Source organism: Epinephelus moara, chromosome 19 (assembly GCF_006386435.1).
Source record: "Epinephelus moara isolate mb chromosome 19, YSFRI_EMoa_1.0, whole genome shotgun sequence".
In the NCBI taxonomy this organism is placed as follows: Eukaryota; Metazoa; Chordata; class Actinopteri; order Perciformes; family Serranidae; genus Epinephelus; species Epinephelus moara.
In genome coordinates this window covers 7,811,605-7,831,094 of record NC_065524.1, presented here as the reverse complement: position 1 = coordinate 7,831,094, position 19,490 = coordinate 7,811,605, and the positions used below count along the sequence as shown (strand labels likewise).

The 19,490-nt window shown below is 40.6% G+C and overlaps 2 protein-coding genes across 2 annotated transcripts in view; one reads left to right on the top strand and one right to left on the bottom strand.

Moving 5' to 3' along the window:
- Positions 1 to 1,602: 1,602 nt before the first annotated feature.
- On the top strand, positions 1,603 to 4,767 carry epcam (epithelial cell adhesion molecule). Its single transcript, XM_050071775.1, has 9 exons — positions 1,603 to 1,946; positions 2,692 to 2,793; positions 2,887 to 3,145; positions 3,243 to 3,308; positions 3,409 to 3,475; positions 3,597 to 3,695; positions 3,868 to 4,065; positions 4,188 to 4,232; positions 4,350 to 4,767. Exons 1-9 carry the CDS (start codon positions 1,886 to 1,888, stop codon positions 4,371 to 4,373), a joined length of 921 nt encoding a protein of 306 aa, XP_049927732.1. The 5' UTR covers positions 1,603 to 1,885; the 3' UTR covers positions 4,374 to 4,767.
- Positions 4,768 to 6,263: 1,496 nt separating this feature from the next.
- The window catches only part of plekhh2 (pleckstrin homology domain containing, family H (with MyTH4 domain) member 2), a 38,438-nt gene continuing 25,211 nt past the window's right edge, over positions 6,264 to 19,490 (bottom strand). Inside the window, exons 21-30 of the mRNA XM_050071933.1 lie at positions 18,859 to 18,956; positions 17,943 to 18,120; positions 15,504 to 15,659; positions 15,299 to 15,396; positions 14,826 to 14,967; positions 13,810 to 13,946; positions 13,074 to 13,203; positions 12,484 to 12,570; positions 11,946 to 12,095; positions 6,264 to 8,613 (exon numbers count right to left, since the gene is read on the bottom strand). Of these exons, the coding sequence (XP_049927890.1) occupies positions 8,428 to 8,613; positions 11,946 to 12,095; positions 12,484 to 12,570; positions 13,074 to 13,203; positions 13,810 to 13,946; positions 14,826 to 14,967; positions 15,299 to 15,396; positions 15,504 to 15,659; positions 17,943 to 18,120; positions 18,859 to 18,956 (1,362 nt within the window). The 3' untranslated portion in view covers positions 6,264 to 8,427. The remainder of the gene's footprint in view (positions 8,614 to 11,945; positions 12,096 to 12,483; positions 12,571 to 13,073; positions 13,204 to 13,809; positions 13,947 to 14,825; positions 14,968 to 15,298; positions 15,397 to 15,503; positions 15,660 to 17,942; positions 18,121 to 18,858; positions 18,957 to 19,490) is intronic.

Sequence of the window (19,490 nt, the reverse complement as noted above, 5' to 3'; positions counted from 1 at the left end):
CAGATGAGCCTCATTTTTCAGATTATTTCTTCACTACAGCCATGCAGCCCAAAGCTGTGAAGGTAACTGGGAAATCTGCTACATATTCCTCAAAGAATGACAGATCATTGGTCAGTGACATCTCTGCAACATCATATTGAGCTTATAAAGCCGATCTACATACAAGTGGGATGCTGATTTCATGCATTGAAATTAATATTTTATCTTTATTAACTGGCATGTTGACTGGTAATGCATTGAAGAGAAGTTTTGTGGGGCAGAAAGCACTAGCTGTCAAACGTACACAGTCTGTGACAGAGAAACTGACACCATATTTTGCAAAAAGTGTCAAAACTCCGAAGGTGTAAAAGGTTCGATACATTTACATGTATCAACGCAAAGGAACCGATACTAAGAAAAGAATCGTTCCGCCCATCACTGCCCATCATGTCTCACACGTCGTTGCAAAATCAGACATTCCAGGACAACATTTCCTCGGCAGCTCTTTTTTTTTTTTTTAACTGCCCCTGAGGGTGCACACATGTGTTCTAGGGTGCACCTCCACCCTAACCCAGTTACCACTGTGGGAAATTTCCTGCCTCAGCTAAGACCGCCCCTACTACCATACTCACAGCTTAATTATTTCGTACAAGCATTACTTTTTCTTTTTTTTAATAAAGCTAATTTTTAATTTCGCCACTCTGCAGGGCATCTTCTCTTTTCTGTTCTTTGTGGCCTACATTGCCCACTTGATTCTCAATTGCCATAAACAAACAAATGGACAAAAATATTTGGTGCACTGCTTGTGAGAATATTTCTCAGACAGATAATCTCTATGAGACCTGAGAGGCGGTGACTCAGCAGTGTCATCCAACAGAGCGTGACTCACAACACCTGTGACATGCTTTCCTAAACTCTGGTTTCTGTCAGGTAATATACCTGCTTGGACAGCTGATGATGTCATCATGTCACATGCTGTTTATAATAAACAAGATACAAATTTAGCAATGATTTGCTTAAACGCTGTGAGTTTTGGTATGTTTTAGGTGTATGATGTGTATGATGTAAAATATTTACTAGGACACAACTCTGGACACAGCTAAATGGTCTGAATGTAGCTCAAGATTTTGTATATGATATATGTCTAAGTACAGAGTGCTAAAAATATCATACAGTAATATCATAATGGTACAATGAAACATAATGAGAATATATGAATAACCTTACATAGGTATAATAAACTCTCTGAAGAGATGTGTACAACATATTACAATAGAATATGTTAACACTTACATATTAAAAGCAACTATAAATTATGATACTTAACAAATCACAGTTCTTTAAGTATAAAGGTGACAGAAATGTAGAGATTTTCTTTCATTTCTATTTTACTTTTTATTTTCCTTGAGTATCATTGATACTCACGAAGATTTTTGATTTATTGACATGCTGAAATAATAATATGTCGAAAGCCAGTGAGAGCGAGAGAGAGACCAAATATGGTCATACCGGAAAAAGGTGCATCTTACAAACCACCCCCCTCTCTTCATAGATTATGCATATTAGAGTGACGTCAACAAACTAGCTGTCTTTAAATTTACTTCATACCACCTCCTCATCAGTTGGACAACAACAACCAAAAGGAACACAATCAACAATCAGCTCCAACAACTTCTCTTTAGTAGTGCTCGTGCCATTTGGAGTCCTTACCTTTGTGTGCGCGCGCCTCTTGAGTTTCTCTCCAAACAGGTTTGACCAGGACACACCTGCAGGGAGTACAAGAAAGCCTTGTGCACTCGGACGCCATTCTTCACTCTATCTTTGACCTCTGAGGACAACAGACGGATAGAAAGCAGACGAGGGAAACTTTTTCATCAACTGGTTTTTAGGTTTTATTAATTTCATCATGAAAATTTGGATTGCTCTCCTTGTTGCTGCCTTGGCTGCGGGAGCCTACGCTCAAACCTGTAAGTAGTTTGACTTAATAACTTTATTAGTCTGAAAATGCCTTACAACGCAGTTTGGGCTAATGTAGCTTAATTGTGAGCTCTTTTAATTTCAGAAGGCTTTCTCAGCACTTCTGCTTTAATTACAAAAAAAGGAAGAGTTAGTTAAAACGTTACCTTTTTTTTTATGTGTGTTTTAACAGCTTGTAGTCGATCTCTAATCAGCTTTCTTACCTGAAGTGTAATGTTTACTCCTTTTTAAAGTAGCTTCATTAGTTAGAATAGATGGAAAACAAACTGGACTAAAAGCGGTTTGGATATCAAACGCAGGTAGTTTCGTTGCTGAGTGGGGGTTGGGAGGATTTGTCCCGCTCTCAGGGGACTTGTCTGTTTAGAGAAACCAACGCCCAGGTGTTTGGTAAACCTGCTAGTCTACCTGCTGTACGTCTCCCCTCGGTTTATGGGACTGTAACAGACAAGACAATACATCCCCCGTTAATCAGGCTTACACTAATCCTGTGATACATTATGCATGGTGTTTTTGTTTTTTGTTTTTTGTCTAAATCATACTACTAGCCTCTGTCCATTTATGTTGTAAATTGTCAAATACAATCATAGTATAGTGATTGTGTTTGACAGTTAATACTATTTAACTTGATCTGCTCTCCAGGTACTTAAAGTTATGGTCAGGGTTTGCTTAGTTAGTAGTCGTTTAAACATTGATTGTGTTTCAGCCTGAATGACAGTTCTTTTCTTCTTTGCTTAGGCTCATGTGACACTATGAAGTGGGCCACCTGTGATGGAAGTCCATGTACCTGTTCCCTCCTGATTGGCAACAATGTGAAACAAACACTGGACTGCAAGAGATGTGAGTAAAATAGATGAAGCCTGTAGATTTCCTTCCCTGTGCAGGTTGTTTTGTTGTTGCCTGCTCATGATGTGTGTTCTGTTTCACTTTCAGTGGTCCCGAAGTGCTTCTTGATGAAGGCTGAGATGTACAGGAAACTGAAAGGCCAGGACACCCGTACAGGAGGAAAGCCAGTGGAGACTGCCTTTGTGGACAACGATGGCATCTATGACCCAGAGTGTGAGAACGACGGCAAGTTCAAGGCCAAGCAGTGCAACAACACAGAGGAGTGCTGGTGTGTCAACAGTGCTGGCGTTCGTAGAACTGACAAGGGGGACAAGAGTATCAAGTGTGACAAGCTGGTGGAGACCTAGTAAGTACTGTCATCCTCGTCGGTTTGGAGGACTGCACAAATAGCTGAGGTGTCCAACCCTAAATGCTCATGTTTTTTTATTTTTATTTTCCTCCAGCTTTGTTCGTCTTCAGCTGACACACAAACCTGTGACAACTCCAGTGGATACCAAGGGTTTGAAGACGTAAGTACATTTAATAATCCTAATTTGATAAATTAAAACACACCCACATTGCTAACATCAGGTTCAATGTCTCATGATTGTAATTTCTTGCCTAACACAGTGCCATTGCTGATGCCATTCACAAACGGTATGACAACTTTAACAAGGACATGGTGGCAAATGTTGAGGTGAGTGTCCAGTACGGTAAAAACACATGCATTTTTGTCACATTTCCACACAATGTATTTAATTTTTAGAGCAGCATTATAAAAATACCCCACTAAGCGATCCCTGTGTGTCATCTTGCAGTATGATGCTGACTCCCGCATGATTGTGGTGGATGTGAAGAAGCCAATGGGAGACCGCAAGAGTGACCTGACCCAACTGGCCTACTACATGGAGAAAGATGTATGTTTATTCTATATATTTTTATATATCTATATATATCTCTCTCTATCTATATATCTCTATCTATATCTCTATCTATATATATCTATATNAATATAATATAAAAATATAAAAGGCTTAAAGAGAGACCCATTGACTGACCCTGTCATCGTTATCATTTCCTCTCCTGCAGGTGAAGGTGCTGCCCCTGTTCAAGGACCAGGAGAAGTTTGAGCCCACTGTGGGCGGCCAGAAGCTGGAGATGGAAAATATCCTGGTGTACTATGTGGACGAGGAGGCCCCGACTTTCACCATGAGGCACCTGTCAGGTGGAATCATTGCTGTCATTGTGGTGGTGGTGCTGGCTGTGGTTGCCGGCCTGCTGGTCCTGGTGAGTGTGGTCATCGACCTTTTATTTCATTTATTCCGCTTAAGCACAGATTTTCTTAAACGTGCAACTGTTTGAGCTTAGCTGTCAGTTTGAGACCTAACTTTCTTTTTGTGTTTGTGTAGTTCTTCGCCAAAAAGCGACAGAATCAGAGGTACAACAAAGCCCAGGTGAGACAAACTTCCTGCAACTTAAAAAAAAAATTGTGTAAAGGTTACTTTTTACACTACAGGATGTGTTTTACTGACCTGTTATTCTTTTTTTTTTCTTCTTTTTTTTTAATTCAGCAAAGAGAGATGGAGCCCATGTAAAGTCTTCATCTTAGCGGGAATCTATGAAGAGTCAGCTTGTACATCACCTTTTTGGATAAACTTTTTTTTGCAGTGGGAGTGTGCCATTTGTACCATTTTACTTGAGGAATACAGATTGTAAAGGAACAATCAACTTTTTTTTTTTTTTTTTTCTTAAATGATGATGATGATGGCACTACTGGTACCGCCATTTATTTATAAATTGTGTAAAGTCTTCATGCATCGTCCAATCTATTTGCCATAAAGAACTGTGCTTTTTAAAATATGCCTGGCACATGCCACATTTTATTGTTAGAACTTGTTGAACGGTTTAAATTCCACGTCATAGATTGTACAGTTTCTTACTTATGTGTGTTTGTTGGATTGTTTTTAATAAAAATATATTTTAAAAGACTGTTGGTGTGGTGCAGGTGTCTTTATTGGAGACTTTGGTCTCAGTGGAAAAGTACAGCAGATTGTATGGGGGAAGGGAACAAGCTAGAGGAAACCACCGTGGGCACCACTTTTGCATGTTGTGGTGCTCATCCTCATACAAGATCAAAATCATTCTGCTACTCAAAACCTTATAAAGTCAACTAAAAACTTGTTGAGGTCCTTAAACGCTTTAAACCTCTTTGTCTCAAAATGGCTGCTTGTTGTGGCTCGCAGTAAACCTTTTGTTTAAATGCCTCAGGCTGAATGCAGGTTCCCAGATGAGCTTTTGAATGGGAGTGGCAGTCCTGTTTTGACTGCCCTGGTTGACATGACAGAAAATCCTACTGTTGAACATTTCTTCTCAACCTGTACGGCGGTAGTGAAAGATGTTTGTGCTTAGACTTGTGGAATGCGACTTTGCTTCATGTATTGGTGATACTGGCTGGCTGAGACTACCTTGCTATATGACAACACCTGTGAGTGTAGAGGGAGGTAGTTAGTCATTTCTAGCCGTATCTCTGAAACTGTTTGGCATTGCGTTCAACCTGTCAGTCAGGTTCTGGCTCACTCATAACTGAATGCATGCAGTATGTACACAACAAATACTCAGCCTAAGGGAATTCAAGAAACAACACAGTGGAGTTTATTCGTAAGTTAAAATGGCACAAATCTTCCAGTTGAGCATAGAGTGTGAGGTGGGAATTTGTTGCGCAACAAACTGGAAACAGGAACAGAAATTTAGGTGAAACTATGGAGGTAAAGAATATATGGGTATCATGTCACAACATGACTCCAGTGTTCAGTGTTTGGTGTGGGTGTGCTACAGCTGGAGGCAGCACCTGAGGATGCAGACCCTGTTTAACCTTTGTGTCAAAATGAAGTCCCACTAAAGGTTGAGTCTTTACTTTTTAAGTGACACAAAGGTGACACAACACTGCAACCAAAAAGCTGTTAACAGCATGTGAATGCAATCTATTTTCTATGTTTGCTTTGAAAGTACATATCAGTAATACATTTGATTTGCAAACATATATATATATATATATATTATAATTATCATCATATATTATCAGTATTATTAATCATTTGCCTGCTAGTTCGCTTGCCTCACCCAGTTTTTCTCCCCCGTGAGCCCTCCCTCCCTCTGTCTCCATAGCAACACAGGGACAAAAGCATGTCTCTAACTAGTTCAGGCAGGTCAGGTATCCTATATCCTCCCCCACCCTCTCTCTTCTCTGTGAAAGACTACAGGAATGAGGGTGCGTCACTCGCTGTCAGGCACCTGCTGCAGGTATCAACACGTCACGTTACATTTGCACCAATGAGGAGGCTTGGTTTTGTGGGGAGCGAAACTACAGGAAGTAGAAAAAAAAGGACTCACTTTGCATGGATCTGGATAGCTGCCCAGTGGGAATGACTTGTTTATATGAAAGATGATTTCATACACTCATTGAAACCAGTAGCCTGTTTGCTGTAGTTTACTTTATTCAAGCATTATAAGACTTATTCCAAACATGATTAGTTAATATGACAAATAAATATAATACCTGACAATACTCACTGTATACAGGCTTAAGGGGACCATTCATCCAAAAATCAAAAACACATATGCATCCTCTTACCTGTAGTACTGTTTATTTATCTAGATTGTTTTGCTGTGATTTGCTGATTGTTGGAGATATATGCTGTAGAGATGTCTGCTGTTTTAATAATACATTTGAAAAACACAACAGCAGTGTCTCTTTCCAGAAATCATTACCCAGGTAATAAAGATAGTACACAGACTTTGTTATGAGCAGTTTCAGAGGAGCTATTTTCTTATTACTGACCTACAACCGCCAGTTGTATCACTGCACAGGAAGTGTGCATCTCATGGACAAGAGGCTTGTACTTGTGACAGCACAGGATGTAAACATTAATGGCATCCTCCTCAGCTGAGCTGTCACATTAGCTAGCTCAGTGGTGCTAGGTGAGCTAGCAGTAGATGCACGCTTCCTTCTGCACAATAACATGGTTGGCAGATGTAGAAAAAAATAGTTCCGACATGAAACTGCTCACAACAAGGCCTGTGGATTATCTTGAGTAACCAGGTCATGATTTCTGGAAAGAGACATTGCTGTTGAGTTTTTCAAATGTATTTTTTTGGCGTTTTAAGCAGCACAAGCCGAGTACCATCTGGTTCAATTATACTGGAGAGAAGGCAGACATCTCAACTCACATCCAAACAATCAAGATTGATAAATAGCACTACAGGTAGGAGAAAGAATATGTATTATGGCTTTGGGAGTGAACTGTCCCTTTAAGATAACACTGGTAGGGAAAATCAGCTTGTTTAAAGTACCTTACATACTTTCCAGTTTATCTTTACATTATATGGGTCACTGTATCTGTTCCTGTTGCTTCTTTAAAATACCTTAATATTCGGTGTCACGCCAGGTAAACAGAACAGAGAGAGAACTGCACTTCCCCTTCAGGAATCACAATACATTTTCCACCAACCTGTACCCCATTTGTCACATCCTCCTAACCATCTTCCTCTAAATTAATCTAACCGTGTGCTACTTCTCTAACTGACGCCATGTGAAAAGCAGAGGGGAGGCCTCTTGCTGATTTCAGTTATTCATTCCACCAGAAACGCTTGAACTATTTGTACATGATTAAAGTTCCACCACTCTTCTGGCTATTCAGTAACAAAGGGTCCAAACTGGTGTCCTCTTATAAACTACTGTTACCCGACACCACCAGCTCACCCACTCTACATCTATTGCATTGCAAACAGGACACACAAACCTCGAGCATTTTCACTGCACTTTTTGAACAGTGTTATTCTGCTGCAGTCTTGCCTCCTGCTTTCATCATATTGTTCAGTATCCTTCATTGTACAACAATATCTAACACTGTGAGGGTTTTAGTTTCTGATAGAGTTACTGTGCCCTACAGGAGGACAGAAAAAGATACAAAAATACCCTCTTAATTATTCCTTAACAAAGCATCATACCCTCTTCTACACTGTGTATCACTGCATTGTTATTCAAGACAAGAATACAAGAAATTACTTCAATAAAAGTATCTTTAAAATAAAATGGACCACACAGCACGGAGAGATTTGTGAAACATTAGAATCCTAGCTTAGTCTATCAATAAATAGTGTTGACTTTTTCTCTTTGGAGTCAGCACATAAAAGCAACACATTCATCACGGAGTTAAAAATGTCCTTAGAGAATGTTAAGCAAAGAGTCTTGGTTATTTCTAGACACTTTTGTACCCATGCATACAGCTCACTGCTTCAGTGTCATGTGTTCTCAGAGGGAGGCACCTTTTCTGAGTTTCTGCTTAAAATTAAAGGCCACCAACTTCCAGGAATCCTGTATGACATCAGTGCTGCAACCTCTGCTGGTCTGTGTTATCAAATTATACCAAACAAATGAGAGAAACAAGTCCGAACCCATCTGGATTACTTGCTGCCTTTAGTAGGCAGAGAAGTGACCATTCCACATACCAGAAATGAATCTGCTCCACCGAGACAAATCTACAGGATCAGAGAAGATAAGAAGAAAGAGCTGTGCTCAGTGGCATCAGGCCACATGAATCCTTCGTTTTCAAATTTAAGATCAGATCAGGGCGTGATATTTTTGTTCCCTCACAGCAGCGTGGGGGTCTTGCTGGGACGTCCCAGTGCTGGTGGTGATTTGCTCCTCAGCTCTTTGCTCTTCAGACTGATGGGCTGGGCCACCATCAGAGCCGGGGCAGAGAGGTGGTGGGCGGCGGCCTTCTGCTGGTGAGCACTGTTGATGTAACTGGAGATGAGGAGGGTGATCTCCCTTATCTGTTGATAAAACACAACAAAAAGGACTGACAGTTAATTCACTCGGAAATTCTCATTATGGTCTTCTTTCAGCTATTGTCGGTGCTTGAAAATTTGCAGCAAGACAGCAGGAAAGTGGTAGTAATCATTGAGTCAAACAAACATAATACAACAAGTAGTTATACGGCAGACTTAGTTTTGGTGAATGGTTGGTAGAGGATGAGAAGAGGACAAAACAAAAAAATTAGAGATATGTTGTATTGTCAGATGAAGAGCTCAATCAGTTCTCAGAATAAACTCGGTACATTGCGGTCAACGTCTTAGGCTGTCAGATGTTTCCAGGACCGTCTGAAAAACACTAAACAAGCTGTAGATTTGGCAGCTATAACAGAAGAAGACCCCAACAGGATTCTCCATGAATTTTATGGTTAGATTAGGACTAACGAGGGTCAGTAGTACTCCATTAGTAGCTACGTCGGGTCGAGAGCTGGTATTAACCGCTTTATTAACCACCCTCCTCTTGGTTGGGCATGGTGTATCATGCAAGGCAATGAGATCACTATGTTTAATAACGTCTTTGGTGGACTCATAAAGTTTTTACAGGAGAGCAGGCCACGACAAAACTGAGCATCATGCTACAATCACTGGAAAGGGCATGATAATTCTGAGGAACTCAGAGTTAATTAAGCAAGCACACCACAGGACCTGGTTAACAAGGCATGGTTTGACTTACAGCTACATTTCTGTAGAAGTGAATAGGAGGATCTGAGGACACTAATGCCAAAATCTTTCGTTGTAAAACGAGATTCAACAGGTGGGTTAATCACAGAACAGAGGCTGAACGCTTCTCTGGTATTATAGCGTAATAATTATAAAATTATTATAATAATAGCTGCTGTAAAAAAAAAAAATGGTCGAACTTGTTTAATATTTCCTGTTTTATTTTTGCCTTAAGAAACCAAATATGTGACACTCACTTTCAAGAGGAAGCAAAGAATCACATAAACCACCATGACAGGGCTTGTCAAAGCAGAACGGGGGCTATATTTGAAATCCATCCCATGCGCTTTTACATCTGGAACCTCCCGTCTACAACAGGCTTGAGATGCGCCCCTCATTGAGGACTTGGCTCAGATTCCGGAGTTACTCTCTTATCCTGAAGCCTCCTTAAGGAATCTGATCTCGTTTGATGCGGCCGTGGGACCTATCTAAAATTCCTAAAGAGGCTAAAGCTTCTAATCGATGGGTGTCAATTACCTGGGATCCATGCTATCATGAATCTCTGAAGAGGCTGGCAGATCAGTGATTTACACAACCACTGCATCAGGAGCACTACCATCCAAAAACCGGCCAAGGGCAGATTGAAAGCAAGAGAAATCATGTCCATTAGTGGCGTTACAAAGCTACTGGGCAATATAGGAAACAGTAAAGCAGCTCTTATAGTAACACTTATAGAATTATTAACTTAAAACAATTTCAGAATTTGACCTTAACCACTGTGTTTACAGAAATTCTCCAGCATACTTACAGGTAAAGTGGTCAGATTTAATGAGTTAGTCTTTATTTCTTATTAAGTCTCCTTTCTTTAATTAACATAATCGATGGTGCTGTTTGTCAGTGCAGATGCGTGCCTTACTGGAGTGTGACCACAGTAAAAAAGTTGTTTTTCAAAAGCTGAACGTCATTAAATATGTAATGACGGAGAATATTTTGCTAGATGAAAACATGTTGTGTATTTACATCTATCTTTTTTTTTTTTTTTACATTTATTTTGACTTTTGGACTTTGCAATGCTTGAGTTATTGGAAATGTTTGGCATCTTCTTGCGTCCTCCATCAGCTTTCCGGGTGACATGCCGCTATTAGCTTAACAACATAAGTTATATAGTATATAGTATAGTAGTAGTGAATATAGTAGCCAAATCTGTCATTGGAAGCATTTTTTCCAGCAGACATCTTGGTCATAACAAAACTGAGCTTGCTACGCATTTTTGGGTTTATCTCTGAGGTATTTAGTTTGGGATACCCACGATCTCCAAAAAGTGTTAAGCTCAAGTTGGCTGGCGAGCTCAACAGGGACCAGAAAACTTGCCTGTTGCTAGGTTGTTACTAAAGTTCGACCTACTTGCTGGAGTAGTAAATTAAGTATCACACATATAGGATTCTACTAATGTGACTGATTGTTTTCCAGTTATTAGTCAGACTGTTATTAGTAGACATGTATTTCCATGGAAATGGAGACTACAGTCGCAAAAAGCATTCATTTTAAGACCTAGTTGCCCCTCAACATGAATGCATTTTAATTATATATTTTATTTTGTTGGTAATAGTTGTATAATCGCAAGGGTGTGCTTTAACATCATTTGCGATGCATGCGGACCTCTGCGTCCTGACAGTATCACTGTTGTGCCACAAATGATGATAAAGCACACCCTCTTGTGTAGTATTGCTGAGGAAACACGTGTTGATGTGGTTTTTTAAGGGTGACAACAATACTGATACATTAAAGGGGACCTATTCTGCTCATTTTCAGGTTCATTCCTGTATTTTGGGTTGCTGCTAGAACATATTTACATGCCGTAATGTTCAAAAAACTCTTTATTTTCCTTAAACTGCCTGTGCTGGAACGCCTACATTCACCCTCTGTCTGAGATGCTCCATTTAGTGCCTGTCTCTTTAAGCCCTCCTCTAAAAAAGCCCAATCTGCCCAGGTCTTCTGTATGCCATCTCTGCACATTCATTACAGCCGGGGAATGACTGTAATGTTGAAGAGCTGCACTTCTTATCGTGGAAAATCACCAGTGAAAGCTTATAAACACAAGCAGACATGTTCCAGTGGGAATATAACCAGCAGGAGAAGATTAAGCATTTCCCTGATGTTAGCTTGTAGCTACATGTAGCAGTTTAGGTAATGCCAGGATAATGTAAGCACTTTTGGTAGCGTGTCTGGAGCAGATGATCATAAAGAAGGGGTAAGCTAGCAAGAAAGCAAGTACCGGTAAGCAGAGTTCCCAAAATGTTGAACTGTTCCTTTAAACTAGATTCTCAGGGTTCCCACGAGGCCATGAGTAATGTGCAATTGGTACTGGTTAAACTGTTCTAAGGCTGGCACTAGGCTGATAGATGAGTTTGTAATATTATGAATGCAGCCATTGTTTTGTTTATTTCATCAATGTGAAACAGATTCGATGAAGCTGCATCAAACCAGCATATAAATGGTAGATAAAAAGACTCCTACTTGGCAGCCAATATATTGGTAAACTCTACTTTAGTGTCTGAATAGTTCTGATGTGATAAACTCTACTCGTCAGACACCAAGATTCATTAAAAAACTCAGTCTGATCTCTCACTAACCTTGGAGGAGTCCATAGCAAACAGATGTTTCTCTGTAGGTTTGTCTTTGCTGGCATTGCCACTGATGCTCTGTCCCACCACCAGCATGAAGTCCTGTTTGCAGCCTCCAAACGTCATCAGGTTCTTGTATGGGTGGGACACCAGCGGCTTCTGAACACACACACACACACACACACACACACACACAAACACACAGACACAGACACAGACACACACACACACACACACACACACACACACACACAGTTTCCAATGAAGAGCATAGAAAACAAAGTGGAACTAAATTCATTTGGAGCCTTTTAAAGCTACATAAAATAATGTTTCAATTATAAGCATTTTGAGTTGTAAGTGTCCAAGTCCTAATGCAACAGCATCAAAACAGCATCAACTGAGTTTGTCTAATATCTGAAAACATTTTATGTTCCACTGTTTGCTTGACTTATAAATACCATCTCTATTATCTGTAACTTTATCACAGAATCAAGGCGAAAGAAACTGTGTGCGGACAGATGCAGGGAGGTAAACCAGAGATGCTTACGACAGAGTTGTGCTCCAGAACACTGATACCATCTTCATGCAATGCCAGCCAAACACGTGCACTCTGCTCTGGAGAGGGAGTTATGGACTAAAAACAAAGAGAGAAAAACAGGAAGTGGGATCAATTTCAAATTAATTTTCATAATATATTACAGCATAACATGATATACTGAGAGTGAATCTGAACAGTATGTTACAGAGTCATATCACAGTGTCACTGCTCTTGATCCTCACTGAACTGGAAACACATGAAGTGGATATAATGCATGTTTTGGATGCAGACTAATAACTCCTACACAAGGACAACAATTACTGTAATTCAATCATCCTGCAGCCTGTACTGTGAACCACTGTGTACACACCACAGTCACAGCTGTGACATGACTGTATGAACATTATTCAGAGCTTGCTGTTTACTTCTTCTCTTCCCTTTCTTTTCTGTACACTGAGTTTATTTAGTTTAAATGCTGGCCTTTATTTGTTCAAGGCTGTATTATACCTTTAATTTGAAAGCAAATGATCAGACTCTCTAACATGTTTATGTCTCAGCTGATGGAGATAACTTATATCACAGTGCACAAAAACACTCACCTCTGCTTCAAATAATTTGGCACCAAAAAAAGGCCACTTCCTGGCAACGGTCAGGTAGATCCTCACACACTCTGGGGAACTTCGACCCCTGAGGGAGGCCCAGCGGGCAGAGAGACGCTGCAGCAGTTGTCTGAGAGGGGGGAAGGGAGTGGATACATCCATCATATTCATTTGATCACCACAGTCTATCATGATAGACCACAGTCTATCATGATAACAGTTCGTTTGATAACAGCACGTTTGCAATTGGTTGTGCTGTGACAACAGATTATGACATTATCACTTAGCTAACATCATAGCTTGCAGAATAAAAACCGGCAACATGACAGTTCCCCAAAAGTGAAGCCAAAACATCTTGATACCCTGGTGACTGGCTCCTATATAGGCCATGAACCCTGCCCCCTCCATATTAGCAGATAGTAGGTAGGTAGTTCTTATCACACTGATGAATGTCAAGTGTTTGTTTTTCTTATAAGTTTGGTTTTAATTAGTTATCTGTTGCCAAATGAGGTCACCAGCGCAAGACAGCAGCAGTTGTATCTGGGCTATTTTGGCTTCATTATTGTACAGTGGGGGTAAGTGGAGACATGTTGTCCATCTTTATATACAGTCATTAGTTAACATACAAAAGAGAGACCCTATCTAAAATATATAGCCATTTAAATGAATAAATACCCACACATGAGGGTGTGGGAAACGTGTTTATACAGAACTGTAGCCAGTTATCTGTGTGTACCTGAGCTGCTCCTCAGACGTGGCCCTGCGGTAATGTTTAGGGTAAAACCTGTCCAGAACCTGTTTCAGGATTTGATTAGACTTGGTCTGGGCTGTTCCAGGAGCAGAGAAGGGACGCTCAAAGTCTCCATACTCCACCTGAACACAGAAACCAAGTTATATTGTACTGTTTTTGTAGGGTAGGGTCTGGTCTTACAAACAAGAACACGTGAAATATTTGTTATTGTTTTAAATAACCTCTTCCAGTAAAGGTATAGTTTAGATCTTTTGAAGTGGGGTTGTGTGAGGTACTTATCCACAGTTAGTGTATTACAGACAACAGATGTCAGTCGGCACGCCCCCACTTTGAAGAAGCAGGCAGGAAAGTACTGCTGTGGACGGAGGCAGCAACAAATGTATTTTATCCACCTAAAAAAAGTTACCCATCTATGCTCTCGTGAAAACCACCAGACTCCACTGACAAAAACAACAATTTTAGCTCGCTGAACACGCAAGCTGCTGGTCTGCCAATGCCTCGTTCAGTTGGTTTGTTTGTGTTATTGTGTGACTTAGGCATTCAAAGGGTAAGTTTGGATTCGTCAAAGTCACACAATAACACAAACAAACTAACCGATCGAGGCAGCAGTAGACCAACAGCTCCCGTGTTCAGCAATGTTAAATTACTGTTTTTTTTTTCAAGGAAATCTGGCTTTAAAGAAAGCCATATAATAGTTTAATTTCCTTGTTGCTGTGTGATGGCGAGGTAACGCAGTGAAAAAAATGTAAATACAGCATACACTTAAAATCATATTGATTTTTCTAGGTGGGACTCTTTTAGGTGACTGAAACACGTATGTTTTGCTGCAGCTCCCTCCATCGCAATACACTGCTTAGCTTCTGTGTTGGCACTTCTGCCTGCTTCCATACAACCTAACTTCAAGACTATCCCTTTAAAGCCAGGACATACATACAAAATATACAAATATGAAGGAATGATGAAAATGTAAGCAATAAAAAACACTTTTTTAACTTGCATACCTGGGCCAGCAGGGCAGCCATTTCCAGAGCCAGTTCTTTGTTGACAGGGAAGTGTCCCGCCACGATGGCGTCATTTGTCTGATAAGCCAGCAGCAACCTCTCCCTCTCTGACTCCCCCCTGACCTGAAGAGAAAAGTAGAGCCTGGGGATGGAGATGTAAAGACAGAGGAAGTAAAATTAAAAAGAAGCAAAGAGTAGGACAGAATGAGAAAGAGAAGTTGGAAAAGACAGACATGAATGACAGATGGATGGCACGTTGTTGAACTTCCTTTGTTTATGTTGTAATTCTAAAGAGTAGAAACATTTGGTCTCCACTACAGTTGAGCTTAAAACAAATTTGCAGTGCATTGATATGTGAGTAAATGCACTATAAATACATTCTCAAAATTCCTAGATATCCTGAGGCTGAATCAATATGTGGTTGTTCAACTTGGCCTATTTGCCACCACAGGGCTGGCTGTTTGCTTCTCTACCTGTTCTTGTAGGTGAGGCGGACACTCCTGGTGTTTTCAGACTTGCCAGTGTGCTGCTCCTTTGAGGCTTGCTCCCATTTAGCGATAATGTCACAAATCTGCAGACAATATGAAGAACACACATTTGCGATAAGTGTTAAGAGATATAAGAAATGTAGCACTTCCTGTCTTCAGATAGTAGTCACCACATGAACAGAAGATGCACCTTGATGCCTCCTTGCAGACAGTGTTCCAGCTCTCGTCCGGTGGGGTCATCAGTGTACAAGCTGAAACCAGATAAGCCCGTTTTCCTTATGCCAGTGTCCTGGTTGAGGCGACACTGGAACTCATCCACTGTGGTGGAAGCATCGAAGCTCACCACCTGTGGGGATGCAGGTTAATGCAGAGGACAACATGACAGAGATGACAATGATGACACTGAAAATAACTAGAGGCCTCTGTGGGTTTTTTTAAAACTTGAGCAGGCTTGTTTCCAGTAACTGTTTTGTTCCTTACAATCAATGTATTCCTTCAAATTAAAGCTGTATATTTGTCTAATTAAGGAAAAGGACGAGCTGCATAAAGAACAATAACATGTCAATACAGATACATAACACATTAAACAAGATGGCTGCCATAGACTGTCAGATAATTGGCCTATGGCTAAGTCCTGCCCTCAAACGCGATGAGCCAATCACAGTGCGTATAGCCATTCCCATGCACTCAGACATTCTCTGCCTGGAAAGTCAGTTTCGTTCAGTTTTATAAGCTTTTTATGAGATTTGAAGTTTAAAAATGGTCAAACGGTGTGCATGGGGTACATCATGCAACTCCGACACAAGGTAGGCTATCCTGAGAGGCTGGGTGATGGGGTGTATTTTTTACCCTTTAAACCACATCTCAACCGAGAAAAGTGTCTTCTTTGGATAAAGTTGTGTGGTAACGACCACAACATCAACTCAACGTGAATAAGATTAACAATGATGTCTACATCTGTTCTAAGGTAAGTCAACATCGTGTTTGAGGCAATATATTGTCACTTTGCTGGAAAGAAACATAAAGTTATCTTCAACATCTCTAGCTAACGTTAGCTGAAGTTAGCCTCACGTTAGCTCCTAGCTGCGTTGTTCATTAGCCTATTTTGTTCTAGTTTTGTACTTTGGTGATCGTACATCATTGTTAGCTGTTGTCCAAAGGGCTCTAGTTAAGCTAACGTTAACTTCTGGACCTTAGCTTCATTAACTTATCTGTAATGGCAGAGATAACAAAGGTTGGCAAACGTTATGCTGAATGATTCAATGTAAATACTGTAGCACCAAACTAACGGAGAGACACTCTTGGTAAAGATGGTAAAAAGGCCGTTATCCTTTTCTCATATTCTGAGCCAAAAACCTTAACTTCAGTGGCACTTTGATGCACCAAAATTTGATCGTTATGTCTCCAAAAATCATCAATTGCCTCCTGCGAAATGCCGTGTACTGTGACACCTGCCATAGCGCCGGTCACTGAATGTTGATATTTGTTGAGTGAGTGGAGGGGGGCGTGGCTTAAATGCACCCATAAAGCATTGAGGACCAATTGTGATCAGATCAGCCTAACCACCTGTTGTGGTGGCGCAGTACTCATTGTAACCACATTGAACACAAGCGTAGCGTAAACATGACTGCATTTTCGATTCACATATAACAACTATGTGGCCGAAAATATGTAATAGCATACGACTGGTGAAAACCAGCAAAATAGCAGCCATTAGCCAGTTAGCGAGCTTAGCTACTAGCAAGAAAGTAGCAAGAAAGCTTATGGATATTCCAGAAATTTGTGAATTGAGTCAAGACCAAGTGTCTGCTTTCCATTTGGTCCGACAAAAGTATATAGCCTACTTGAAGCTTGGCAGTTCATATCAGAACCAAGCCATTAATGAAGCAATGACTTAGCAAATGATGGAGAACAGCTACAACCCTTTGGTTGTTTTAGCTGGACAGAGTAATCGGATTTCAGTTCGACCTCAATGTGGACACTGGATACACATATTATTAGCAGGTGTGAATGTAATCAGGTTAAAATCAAATCTGGATATGATCTGGATTTGAAACACATTTTAATGCGAGGTGTAAAGGTAGTCATACTGACATAGTTTCCAACTAGCCTATACTTTAGCAGCATAGTGGGATTCCTGAAACTCAGTCATGGCTTTTGGTTTTGGTGCCACCCCAAGGTCTTGAGTGACTCCATCTGACCACCCCTATGAAACCACCAATGTTACTGCAATCATTTAGTAATGTTTTTTTAGTCAGACAAGCAGATTTGTTACTAAGTCCAGAGTTGATACTAGGCATCTGGGCTATGATGTCATCACTTCCTACAAGCATACACAGAGAGTGACAGGCAGGAAAGAGGAACAAAAACAACACACCCTCAAGAGAAACCCTGACTCAGAGCATACAGGTAAATGGTGGGGTGGAGCAGTGAAGCAGTGAAGCAGCGAGGAACAGGTGCACAACAATTCAAACATACTGACTCTACAGTGGACAGTTGCTTATGTGTAAACAGTGTGAGGCTCGAGGCTATGGTGTGAGGATGAGACAGCAAAAGGCAAACTGTTAGCATGAGCTAGCTCTGAAGGCCTCACTGTTATCATTATCATCTGTGTGTGGTGTGTTATTACCTGGTAGGTGTTATTGAGGAAGTGAACAGGGACGCTGAATGGCAGGGAGTGATGATAGGGATTCCTCAGAAGGATTGACAGGATCTCCATACGGGACGGCCTGGCCTGCCTCTCGCCCTTCTGCTGAGTCCGCTCCATGGAGCGCTGGCAGTAGATGGCATACTTACCCACCTCAGTCCTGAGGATACAGTGGTGTGTAAGTGGTATGTACACCATGTACAATTACATACAGTGACTGGAATTCACTCAGAGCAGCAGAAACCCAAATTGAAGATAACTCCAATGACATCACTGTCATTTTATTTTCTTCATTTTTTTTTTTCTCAGACTTGACAAAGTTCCTTCAGAGCCACAGCAGACATTATACTGGTGCTGTATAGTGTCACAGCCTCAGTAGTCCTCCTTATGATGAGTAAACTGAATGTGTTTGAATGTGTACTTTTGGTGGAGTGCCTATTTATTTGAGTCTACTTTAAGTGATAGTATCAGTACATAAAGGACTATATTTCACAAAAACTGATGTATATAAAGTGAGTTCATGTTGATTCACCCTTCAGTGTATCCCTGGAGGGTAGTAAGGGACAGAGCAGCCAAATTGTATTCAAATACACACACAGAACAACAAACTGTGGCAGGTGCTGTAGTCAGCATTATGTTTGAGGCAGAGGAAAAAAAAGTGCTTTACTACAGCAGAGGCTACCAGAGACATTAGTACGGCATGGTAAACTGATTTGAAAACCTTTAATATAAGTACAAAAATTTAGGAATAACTTTTCAGTATAAAATTCCTTGATAATGTTTTTATAATTTTTGTGGTGTTTCTAAACGATTCTATTTTTCACTGTTGTGTTGTCCCTTGTTAAATTCTCTGCCTCAGTTCTTCGTGCTAACATTCAGGCCCCTGCTGTTTGCTCACCTGGAGTCCCCGTGTCTTTTGAGGTGAACCTGAAGCAGCCACAGGAAGGGATGCTGTGGCAGAAACAGTCCGACACACAAGGCTAGAAACTGCCATCCCTAAAGAGTAACACACAGACACTGTCACCTCACACATCCTGTACAAACCGTCACAGGTATGACACAGATAATCTGTATATTTTTCCTTGTTGCATACTGTTTAACCATGACAGGATTTGCCAAAACTACAGCTACTTTTGATCCTAGCTAGTCAGACAGTGAATTCATTCATGTACACTATCACAAAGGAGCCACTGGATTGTGTCATGACTCATTCTGTTGTTTTTAAACCCCGTAGCTGTCTGAGACATAATCACACTTTGGAATTCAACATGTCTTGTGAAACTAAGAGGCAGTGTTAAACATTCAACTTTTATGTCTGCCCTCTGCTGGTGATACTGGTATATCTGGTTATTGGATATGAAAGATCACGTGACTACAGGAGTCTCTGTTCTTCAAAAGCAGGTGTACATTTCAACACCTTTTGAGGACTTGCTATCTGCATTTAAAGCTCTTTTGGTATTCAGGCAACCATAAGAGAGACAAGGCTCCTTAAAAGTCCAGTTTTTAACTTGAAGCTATGATTAGTCACAC

Excerpts from the sequence above, each read along its gene's own strand:
- epcam (XM_050071775.1), top strand. The coding sequence starts at position 1,886 with ATGAAAATTTGGATTGCTCTCCTTGTTGCTGCCTTGGCTGCGGGAGCC. Across the intron at positions 3,309-3,408 it reads GATACCAAGGGTTTGAAGAC|TGCCATTGCTGATGCCATTC; the intron begins GTAAGTACATTT and ends TGCCTAACACAG. Across the intron at positions 4,066-4,187 it reads TTGCCGGCCTGCTGGTCCTG|TTCTTCGCCAAAAAGCGACA; the intron begins GTGAGTGTGGTC and ends GTGTTTGTGTAG.